This window comes from Bidens hawaiensis, unplaced genomic scaffold (genome assembly GCF_021521415.1).
Source record: "Bidens hawaiensis isolate Kalapana, Puna unplaced genomic scaffold, B.hawaiensis_p1.1 tig00003115_1, whole genome shotgun sequence".
NCBI lineage: Eukaryota > Viridiplantae > Streptophyta > Magnoliopsida > Asterales > Asteraceae > Bidens > Bidens hawaiensis.
The window spans coordinates 1814945-1827103 of record NW_027491167.1 but is presented as its reverse complement, the minus strand read 5'-3'; the positions used below and the strand labels follow the sequence as shown (position 1 = coordinate 1827103).

General features: G+C 41.2%; 1 protein-coding gene across 1 annotated transcript; it reads right to left on the bottom strand.

The window, feature by feature from the left end:
• Window positions 1-11047: 11047 nt before the first annotated feature.
• LOC143622274 (BAG family molecular chaperone regulator 2-like) lies at window positions 11048-11831 on the bottom strand. The gene is made up of 2 exons (XM_077093467.1): window positions 11544-11831; window positions 11048-11445 (listed from the first exon to the last, which is right to left on the bottom strand). Exons 1-2 carry the CDS (start codon window positions 11794-11796, stop codon window positions 11231-11233), a joined length of 468 nt encoding a protein of 155 aa, XP_076949582.1. The 5' UTR covers window positions 11797-11831; the 3' UTR covers window positions 11048-11230.
• Between the last annotated feature and the right edge of the window lie 328 nt (window positions 11832-12159).

Below are 12159 nucleotides of genomic sequence, written 5' to 3'. Positions count from 1 at the left end.
GCTGGCAAGATCTGCATTTTCTGATGTATGCCAACGCGTCCATATGCATCCCCGGCCAGAAGTATCCCGCGTTGTTTAGCTTGGCTACCACAGCGCGGGGGCCTGCGTGTACTCCACAGATGCCTTCGTGAACCTCCCTTAGGAGGTAGTCAGCATCTTGGTTGTCCACGCATCTTAACAATGGGCCAAGAAAGTTACGTCTGTAAAGGGTGTCATTGACCAGCTGATAATTCAGTGCTTTACAGCGTAGTTTTCTTGCCTGTGACTTCGACTCTGGTAACGTTCCTGCTTCAAGGTATTTTATTATTGGGGTCATCCATGTTTCTGTACCGGTTTGGATGACACAAATTTCCTTGTGCGGGACTGATGGTGTTTCGAGGAGTTCCACGCGGATGTCCTTTCCCAAGTGGGTGAAGGCCAGTGATGCAAGCTTGCTTAACGCATCCGCAGATTTGTTTTCGCTGCGCTTGACGTGTATCACTTTACAATCATTAAAATCGCGCATGATGGCTTTGGCCTGGGCAAGGTACAGGGCCATTGTGTCGTTCACAGCCGTGTACGTCCCGTTTATTTGGTTTGCCACTAGCATGGAATCTACATGGGCTTCCAAATTTTTTACACCCATTTTACGCGCAATCCTCAATCCGGCCAGGAATGCTTCATATTCAGCCTCGTTATTTGTACTTGGAAAATCCAGCCGAATAGCATAAGTATATTCCTGGCCTGCTGGATTTGTTAATTTTAACCCTGCGCCTGAACCCTCGTTACTAGCTGCTCCATCAGTGTAGAATCGCCAGACCTCATTGATTTCGTGTGCTGGGGAGGGTTGAACCTCCTCCTGGCACTCTTTCTCCCGTGAAGCGGGGACTTCTGCAATAAAATCAGCCAGGACCTGGCCTTTAATGGCTGGTCTCGGCTTGTATTGAATCGCATATTCTCCCAATTCAATTGCCCACTTGGCTAGACGTCCCGATAACTCGGGTTTGCCTAGAACATTTGAGAGTTTGAAGTTGGTGAGAATAGTGATTGGGTGACCCTGGAAATATCGTCTCAACCTGCGTGAAGCGTGAATAAGTGCCAAGACCAGTTTTTCCAGGGTAGAGTACCGGGTTTCCGCGTCTGCCAGCACGCGGCTAACATAATAGATTGGCATCTGGATGCCTTTTCGTTCTACAAGCAGGACTGCCCCGGTTGCTCTATCTGTTGCGGAGAGGTATAGGATTAACTCCTCCCCCGCTTGTGGTGCTGTGAGTGTTGGGAGTTCGATCAGGCGTGATCGAATCTCCTGAAAAGCTGCTTCCGCTTCTGGTGTCCAGCGGAAGTGCGTTTTCTTTAAACAATTTCTTAGCGTTGACACAAATGGGAACGACCTATCCGCATGGTTTGCCAAAAAGCGGTTAAGCGCGACTAGTCGTCCATTCAGTGTTTGAGCCTGTTTTATGGTGGTAGGTGATTCCATTTTGACAATGGCTTCGACCTTTTCAGGGTTCGCTCTGAAGCCATCTTTAGTAATAATGACTCCCAAGAACTTCCCTTCTTCCACCCCAAATGAACACTTGCTCGGGTTGAGCTTCATGTTTATCTTTCTAAGTGTGTTGAAAGTTTCCTCAATGTCTTTCAACATCGCCTCTGGCTCGGGGCTTTTGATGACCAAATCATCCATATAGACTTCCAAGTTTCTCCCAATTTGGGCGTGAAACTCTTTGTCCATTAGTCGTTGGTACGTGGATCCCGCGTTCTTAAGTCCGAATGGCATCATTTTATAACAAAATGTGCCATCGGGCGTCCGAAAGGCGGTTTTGTCCTGGTCATCTACAGCCATGTGGATTTGATGGTACCCCTTATACGCATCCAAGAAGCATTTAAGGCGAAATGGTGCCACCGAATCCACCTTGAGATCAATTTCTGGCAACGGATAACAATCTTTGGGGCATGCTTTATTCAAATCTTTGAAATCTATGCACATGCGCCATTGTTTGTTATTCTTCGGTACCATTACGGGATTTGCAACCCACGTTTGATATTTGCTAACGCGCACGATGCCCGCATCAAGGAGTTCCTTGACTTGGGTTCTGCACGCGTTGGTTTGCTCGGGCCCCATTACTCTGCGCTTTTGTACGATCGGCGTAACGGCCGGATCGCATTTGAGCTTATGCTCTGCCTTACTCCGGGGTACACCAGTCATGTCGGCTGGTGTCCACGCGAAGATGTCTGCGTTTCGCTGCAGTAAGCGCTTGAGTAAGGTGCGTGTTGGATCAACAATTGTCGGGCCAATGGTAACGGCCTGATCGGGATATTTCCCATTGAATGCCCACTGTTCAGGTTCAGTGATGGTTTGTTTGGCCATCTTCGGTTTGGGTTTAGAGGAGACAGATGCGATGCATACCTGGGGAATGCCCGTGATCATCGCTACGCCTTCAGTTGTTGGCCATCCCATCATGCCGTGGACTGAGGATACCACGGCGTTGAATCTTGCCATCCCGTCTCTCCCGAATAGGATGTCATACGTATGATGTGGTTTTTTCATTACAACAAAATCCACATCCTCCGTGCGTGAATAATTCCCATCGGTGAGAGTGACGGGGAAAGATAGGATGCCCAAGGGTGTGTTCATGCTGCCGTCAAACCCTTCCATTGAAGCGTAGACCGTCTCCAGGCGTTCCTTGTCTTCATCGTCGAGCTTGTCGAAGAACTGCCTGTACATCACTGTCGACGATGCGCCATTGTCAACGAGGGTGCGGGAGGTGATGTAGTGCCCCAGCTGGCTTTTAATGACAATGGGGCCTTCTTTGTTTGGGCCTCCCGGCACTCGCGGGAAGCGCACTTCTGCTTCCTTCCATGCGCATGGTTCGGTTATCGGTCTCTTTCTTCCTCTGACCTTACCCTGGACCATGTTGATGCTAATGTCGACGGGCTTTCGTCCGTTACCCCTGTACCTGTTGTCGTTCCTTCCTCCCTTCTTGATAGATGCCACGAGGTGTGCGAGCCTCCCATCCTTGACAAATGTCTCGACGATGTCCCTCAAGGATGTGCACTCCTCAGTGCTATGGCCCTTTGTCCCATGGAAGTCACAAGACTTGCTTTGATCCGCATTGGGTTTCTGTCGGATCGCTGGGGCTTTTGGCCATGGCAGTTTTTCCGTGGCAAATATCTCCGTGACGCTCTTGGTGAGTGGCGTCCAACGGTTTTTCCGGTTCGAAGGGTGCGTGTTGTCCCTTCCGCCAACCAGAGGGCGAGAGCTTGAGGGGGTGTCAAAGTTTATCCTTGACTGCCAAATACCTTGCCGCCTCTTTTTGTTTAGCCGGGCGGTTCTCACATTGTTCTCCCTTGTCCTCTGCGTGTAGAGGTTTGTATTCTGGGGGAGATCTCTTCCCAGCTGTTTCTCCGTTTCGGCAAAGCGTTTGGCTGCCGTCATTATGGCATCCCACGTGGATGGCATGCCATCTTTGCCCGTCAGAGTGCGGATGAGTTCTGGGTATTCAGCGCCCTGAATGAAAGCGGCGCGAACGAGGTCTTCACTGATGTTGCCCAGACTCAGCTTCTTGGAGTTGAAGCGGGTGATGAAGTCCAGTAAGGATTCATCCTCTTCTCTCACACAGTTGAGGATCGTCCACTGCTCCTCAGTGTGCTTCCTCTGTTGACTAAACTGTTGACTGAACTTGTTCTGGAAGTCTGCCCAGTCATAAATGTGGTGGACCGGTAAACGGTCGAACCATGCTCTGGCTGCTCCTACCAGAGTCATCTGGAACATGTAGCACCACGTGGGTTCCGTCCAGTTACTGACGGTTGCCCCCGCAATGAACCTGTTCAGATGGTCATCTGGGTCGGATATACCATCGTATGTGCCAATATTGGACATTTGTTTGGCACTCCTCGGGGCGATTGCTTCTGCAATGTCCCTTGCAAATTTTGACCTTCCTGCGTTTGTGGCAGTAGGTCTAAAGGCCTTGGAGAAGTCACGCGAGCTTTTTTCCGTGACTGGTTGGAATGCTTCCCCAAAATTCCTTTTTGGCTGGGGATCCGTTTCCTTACGCTTCCCTTTCGCCCTATGGCGAGGGTTCGCGTCGGTGTCGGAATCTTCCCTCTCGGCGTCTGAGTACTCGTACTCACTACTCATGTTGAGGTGCTGGCGAGTACTACCGAATTCCTCAGCTTGTTGGACTGAACGCAAGCGTTCGTCCAATTCAGCCTGAAATTCTCTTTGACGTGCCTCGGCCCATGCCTTCACTTGATCAAGTGTTTGGCGAGGGGCTCGAGTTCGTTTTTCCAGCTGGGCATCAGTGAATCCCAGTGGAATATTTACTCCACTTGCCCCTACATGAGTGACTGGGGTAGTGTTCGTAAAATGTACTTCACTTGCCCCAGCTTGGGTGGCTGGGGTAGTGTTTGTAAACATTGTGTTGCCGGTGTTTACCCCAGTGGCTGGGGTTGTGGTTACCGGAATTTCTCTAGTCATCTTGGAAGTTTTGAAAAACTGGAGAAAGATGTAGTTCTAGCTTTATGCACGGATGGCGCCAATGAAGAAACACTAAGTGACCCCGGACAGATTACAGGTAATCTGGGGGCTAAGTAATGTTTCCCACGAAGGTTAGGTCCAGCAGAGTAAGTTGTACTTCAGGGAACCTGCAAAACAGACACCGTAAGCTCGTCACTGAGAAGGGGGGGGTTCCTCCTTGTGACCACCCTCCGGCGTGAGAATCAGTCTATATTGCTCTTTGAATATAAAAGTATATGAATACTATTAGAGCAGTTATCAAGTAAGTTATACGAGATAGTAGATGATCAAATGATAATACCATTTGCTGTCTTTTATAGCCGAAGGTGGGTTTCCAAGGGGTTTAGCCGGCCCAACACGCTACCAACTGTGACCTATGCACGTGCCCTACCTGTGAGTGGTGGATAGGTAGCGGCTGACACAGAGCAGGCGTGCCGTGCACTCTTCGTCTTCTACCAACTGCAGGCTAGGCACGTGGTCTGGCAGGAGTTGGTGGGCAGGCGGCGGCTATTGGTCACAGTGCTGTGGCGTGCTGTCTGCCACGCTGCTGTCAGTGAGCTGTCGCATTCTTGGTCAGATCTTTTGTCTTTACCTCGTCAGGTATCACGCAAAAGATCCTCCATCATACGGACTGGCCCATTTTGGCGGGAGTTTTCCCCCTCCCGCCTTTGCTCATTCTTTCAGGTGACACTGAATATTTGTAAGTGTTAAGCCTTATGCGTGTAGCTATGCTGTGCGGGTAGCCTTCCCTGATGGCTTGTATCCGCAACTGCGGGAACAGGCGGGTTACTTTACCATTGGGAGGCTTTTCCCTGCGTATGCAGCTTGCATACTGCGCGTAGGCTTCTCTGAGCATGGTGGGTCCTGCGGGAGTAGATGGTCTTTGCGCAGACATCCCTGTTCAAGGTGAGTCATGCGGGACCAACTGAGCCCTGCTGGGACCTACCTCTTCACCAATATACATTCGCAGCTAGTAAAATCGACTTACCACGAAACGTGATATTAAGAACACTTTACAAGATAGCTTTGAGGTAGCATTGGTGGTGTTTTGGCCAAATGAGATTTTCACTTATTAAGGCCAGATATGGCGATAGTGTGCTTGCTTCATTCTATTTTGTTTAACTTCATGTGCATTGTATATTCGAAACAACATCAACAAAATCTAACAACTTAACATTGTTTCGAACACAACGTTATTACTCAAAAGAATTGATTTCACACATCTATATCAGCGGTATTAATTCCTACCATTCTAAATACGTCATGAATTATGATACATGATTAACTGGACTATATATAAAAGCAAACCATATTAGTTTTAAGTCATACGTCCTAAATACACAAACTAACATATTAGTTTTTTTTAGAACATCAACTCACAATCTCTAAATCTACTCCAAAGTTAACACATATATAGTTTTCACCCACGAGACTTGAACCGTCGATCACTTAAAAAGGCAAATCTGTGTCTATCTCGTTGGTACCACAAGGCCAAAGCCTCTTTGGTACATATAAGTTAAAATCCAGAAAAGATCTCAATCAAGCTTACATGTTTTCTCATTACTTTTTATTGTTTTCACATTCGAGAATAAATACTTCCATTCAATCATAGGACTAGTTGAATTTAGATACGCATATAGATCTAATATTAAGAACAAATTATAACCTGCTAAAATAGGAAAGTCCATCCAGTAAATAGAAAACCTAGAATCGTATTACACAGCTACCGATACATCCTAGCTAGATGGTTCATTTTGAAGATCAATAGATGACATATGTAATATGCCATAGATTTGAACTTGGAACTCTTTATAGGACCACTTAAAACTATCAAGTACAGTACTGAGCTACTAATAATACATATGAAAGTTCTTCTCAAGATTCATCATGCATGCCCATTTCACAACTGGATTCTTTTATGGCTTGAGATCATTGTGCATAGGATTACGTCGAAGAGGTAACGAATAATCTTCCTCTGACCACCAACGGCTTTGTCCATCACCACCGCCCAATGCTTCTGTTTTATGAGTCATTTGATGGTTTAGCACATCTGCAAGTTTCAACGTTTAGACGAAACGGTGTACTTCAAAGTGACATCATTCAACACATGAGTGAAAGACCAAACCTGTGAAACAATGACGTGGAAGTCGAACAATAGTAGCAATTTTGTGACACGGGTGTGACAATAAACATAAGCAAGTGATGGTAATCTTGAAAAGCTTCTCCATGCAGCTAAACACTTTTATGATATATGTGTGTGTGCTTAAACCTTGATGATCATGTGAGTATTTGTAACTGAGGTTTGTCCACTGTTTGGGATTAGAACATGCTACAATAATACTAATCTCGATTGAAGAAACAAATTAAACAAGTGGGGTCAGATTAACGTGGCAAAAAAATTCTAAAGTTTGAATGTTAGGTGGTGTGTTTCTTTTTGGTCTTTCTGCGGCTTCTAAATGCATATACTTTTTTTTATCTATGAAAGACCCAAGAATCAATGTGGCAAAATCTAAGCAGTTGGCCATATACACTTTGCTACTAATTTCTACTTTTTTAATAATTAATGCATCAAATGTGATTTTAAAATTATTAGTATTGTAATATATAGAAAAAACCTAAGAGTGTTGCTTTAAACTTTGAAACTGAACTAACCATGCAACCCGAAGCAAACCAAACACCGGTCCGATCTTTGACCGGTAAGACGTTCAGGTCAACGTCCGGGTCAAGTCTGAAAACATTGGTTAAATCAGTTGACTCAAAAGTCATTTCATCCGTAATTAAAAAAATAATAAAAGATATAAAAAGGAAAAGAAGACAAATTTATTCAGTGTAGTACTTAGATTTGTACTTGAATTAGAAAACAAAAGAAATGCCCAAGACATGTGAAGCTATAAATAACATAGCCAAAGAGTATATATAGTGTAGTACTTTGATGTTTACTTAAGGATCAAAGATGCCCCTCCCTCCCTCTCATATTATATATTATATTGTTCCCATAGCCAATATTTGGGAAAATCATAGCCGTTTAAAGTCTTCAGCATTCAATCTCAGCCGTATAAACTCCTCTGAAAGCTTCTAGAAGGGGTAGTTTCAGAGCAGTTTGGTTCTCTCTTTCATACGCTCTTTTACGGCTTTTATTCTCCTTCTTCACGGAGCCGGTAACTGCTGCAGACAAAACGTAGCTATTGAACGCCATCATAAATAATCAGCTCAACACCAAGGTAACCCTAAAAACCTCTCTTCTATTTGATACCCTCCTCTCTATTCTATAGCTCAGTAATAAGAAACATTATTGATTCACGTTTCCGTTTCTGCTCGATTACTGTGGCGCCATACCTTCAAGGTAAGAAATCACTGTTGTCTCACCCTTTATTTTGATCTATATTACATTTAGGGTTACGCCAAGGTGCACTAATCAGCTTCTCAGATTCATATTTGAAAGAAAAATATGTATTTGTTGTTCGAATATGTGCCCCATCAAATTAGCAATCATATTACTTGTATCCAACAGGTTGAAAATGTGAAGGCTCTACTTGAAATTGAGGTGTGATTTTGAATTTAGATGAACTTCTTTACTGTTTTGACATTTGATGTGGAGTTTGATATTTGATGTAATTACGTCTAACCTTCGTTTGAAATGGTAATCCAGATGAATTTCACTAATTATTGCTTCTATTTGTGGTTAATTTTGTGCATTTGGATGTTGAATGAATATAAAGGAGATGATCAATGATTCAATGATGATATGCATGAAGGTTGGATGATTATAAACTTCAATTGTTTTCTTTTTTTATATTTATTTTCTTCTTTGTATTTGAAGGTTTGTTCACTTTTTTTTTCTTTGTATCTGAAGGTAATTTGGTGTGAGTGTGTTTTGGCATCTATCGTACCACAATCTGGGGTAGGAGTGTGTGTATAAGTTTTGGATCACTAAGGGAATTTATTCTGGCTGTGGGTGTCTTCAATTGGGTGTCACCATCATAGGGGTGGCAAAACATTCGCAGGGACGTGTTGATCAACAAGAACACCCTAGATGAAATAAATGAGAAAATTGAGAGAACAAAGGACGCCTCAAGTACTTCTTAAGAGACGACGTCAGCAGCATGTCAAAAAGGTGGATAGAAGAGCCAAAGGATAGGGGGTCTGAGGTATGATGATCTACAAAGTTAGGTACTGGATCTAAGAAAACAACCCCAAGAAATTAGTTTATCAACAAAATGACAAAGGGCAAAAAGGAATATCATGTAAAATGCAATTAGCAAATTCAAAGGCTGGAAGAACTAGGAGCAAGGAATACATTGAAGACTATATCCCTACAAAGAGAAACCCCAAGTTCTGGCCCGTTAACGAAGAAAACCCGCTAAATGGCTGTGAAAACAATTGATCTCTACTCTATTTAGTTGTTTTTGTTCAATTACCATGTTAAAAGAAAGTATGTAAATGCTTGTATGTTGCCCATGTAACTTTTCTGTGTTTAATGATGAATTGCTAGAAAGAAAATTAAAATTATTGCTTATATTTGTTGTTGATTTTGTGAATTAAAATGATGGATGATTATAAAGTGGAGATGATCAATGATGTATACATGAGTTTATGCATTAAAAATACAATTGCATGGATGTTATTATTAATAAACTCAGGGTTAGTTTTTTAACTCATAAGTTAAACGAGTTGAACTTTTATCTTAAATATCAACTATTTGGGTTTAGAATGCAAAAACGATTGTTTTGTCATTATGACATTAAACAACCCGGCCACCGGCCGGGTATAAAACTAGTTTAATAGGTCAACAGAAACCCCTCAACATCAATAACTATACTAAAGATAATATTCTAAAATGAACAAGGAAATCATTGCAGGGATACAATAGTAAGGGAAATCCTCAAATAAACTTGAAATCACCACGTAAATTGATACTGAGTTGGCGCTAAGAGGCTCTAGCGAATGGTTTTGTATCGTTATAACACGCAAATTTATAACACGTGTCACAAATACTCAAGTAGCTTCCGTTGCATCTTTAGCAGCTGATTCTCAACCGTAAGTATTGTTTTCCAATGATCGACTTCATTACTATTCTTCTCACACAATCCTTTTAATTAAATAAAACATTTTATTATGTTGGAATATGTAACCCCAAATGGCAAATGATACAGAATTGATTAAAAAAAGAATCTAAACTAGAGTTGGCAAAATGGGTGGGCCGATAACACACCAAATGAGTAATTTTGTTACTGGGTTGGGTTGAGCCTAAACACCTTTTGTCCAAAACTTTAATTTTTTTAGTGTCATATACTTGATTATAAAAAGTAGGTTTAGTGAACCCATTAGAGACGACGATACATAACTTAGGACTGTCAGTTCGTGTCTTAACGTGTTTAACAAGTTAGAGACGACGCGATTAACACAAACATCAAACATCAAACATAAAAATGACTTGTTTAACTATTGACTTTGGTGGTTTGAACATGATAGTTATACGTTTTATGTACCAAGAAAGAGAAATGATGTACTCTAGTATCTTAATTTTAATTATTTTTAGAAAAGTACAAAATTGAATAGTGCATATTTTTGCTAAACATGTCTTATCATGTCTAAACAGGTGTCCATTATAATGGCAACATAACCTGAATTCAAGTATGGGCCAAAAAATAAGAACTAAGGACAAACGAGCCTTAACAAAATGAGGTTTCTAGTGATCATTACTAGAACAATTACCCTCTTCTCCAAATGCTCCCGTGGCTGTAAAAACTTCAGAGACAGAGCTCATAGGATTCAATTTTCAGTTTTTAACATGAAAACCTAAAACTTATAAAACCAAACCTTATAGATAGAAAAACAAGGTGCAATTGCATATATAAATTAAAGATTTATGTTTTGAGCACATCATACATTAAACACTTGCATTTTGAGGAAATGTGCAATTTTGTAAGTTTAGAGGATAGTATATGGAATTCATATAGCTGGCATGTGTCATGTACCATGTCACGCTTTAACGCCTCTAACACCGCCGGGGGGGGGGGGGGGGGCGGCAAAGATGAGTTATAAATCACGCAATTTGATAAGTATGCCACAAACTTGTTGACCTATTAACTCATTTAACACTATTACTTAAATGAGCATGCGTCATAAACATTTTATACTTGTTAAACTTCTTTTGACACATTTTTAACTGTATATCTGTCTATTATCGAAACTTATTTAACATTGTGAAATGTCATGTCCTGTTAGTGACACATGTCACAAGTTGTCAGCTTTACTAAAAAAATTAAAAATGGGGATATGTGTTAGCGTTGTAGGCATCTAAACTTGTTTAACCTCATCTCACCCTTCAATTAAATATTGTACTTGACTTTTATTGAAGTCTAGATTTTGATTTCACGTCTCTATATCCAATTACATAATAGTGATATTCTTTAATTCAGTAAATAATATGATTATAACACAAGTTTTATTCTTTAAATTTTTATAAAACGTGTTTTAAGAATTTAAGAAATATATATGTTATACATTACACATCAAATTTGTATAGTTCTCATTCTCTTAGTATTATAATATTACATTTCCATTCTATATTTATACAGTACCCAATAATTGGGTTTATTAAATACAACAATCTCCTAATTATACAAACAATTAAACATTTTACCCTTGTAAATAAGAAGGTAAAATAAAAGTTGAACATGTACTTAAAGGAATACAAGTTCAACATAGTTACGGGTTATTTGTTTAGCTCTATTATACAGTAATCGTACGATAAATATGTGGCTTGGCTAATTTGCGAAGCTTCATCTCCTTGATCGCCGGATCTTGTAATAACAACACTTTGTCGTTGTCTCTAACCCCGACCATGTGTAGGTGTTCTCCATCTTCTCTTTCTTTCCCTTTAAACAATAGTCTTTGCTCTTTAGCCTCCAAATTTGTTATTGTTGATAATATTATCTTAAGTTCTCCTGTTTAACAATGAATATTTAGAGAACTAATTAAAATCATTGTAACACTTGTTTCATCTAATAAAAGTAAATTGTAGTGGTAGTGTAAAAGTGCTTACCAAAAGTAGACGTGGCACGAATAGAAATATCGTGCCACTTTGAAACCGTTGTGACCCGAATAGTAATGACACCTTCCATTACATTGTCTCCACCCATCTCTCTCATTTGCACAAGCATACCACCAGGACGTAACTCCCATTTAACTTCACCCATTAATCTCATGGCAGTTGCATCACCACGATTGCCACTATTACCGCCGTTGCGTAGCTTAGAAAGGCCCCGTGAAAGTCTATTTGATTTCAGTTTGATCATTTTTGTGGATTCTTGTATGTCTATTTTTTTCTCTTTATGAAGAAAGGTTAGTAAAGGGTAGTATTTATAATAAACTTGTTGGACCCTTTGGATGACATGACAAGAGTATGGGGCAACCAAACAAAACATAAAATAATTGAGCGGTGTTAGTTTAGTTTGTTTGGGTTACATGGGACGAATCAAAATGAGACAAGTGTCATACGTTGAATTTATCTAGTGCTAATGCACATGGGGGCGATGACATTTCTTAAACGCGGCTTTCGCTAAAAAGCGGACCAGACACAAACTGTCGGCTCCAAAATGTTTTCTTAAAGATAGATAAACTTTATTATTATGAATTATCATAAATAATATCATGACTTT

Coding starts and splice junctions, on each gene's coding strand:
- LOC143622274 (XM_077093467.1), bottom strand. CDS start 11,796: ATGATCAAACTGAAATCAAATAGACTTTCACGGGGCCTTTCTAAGCTA. Junction 11,446..11,543: donor TCGTGCCACGTCTACTTTTG/GTAAGCACTTTT, acceptor ATTGTTAAACAG/GAGAACTTAAGATAATATTA.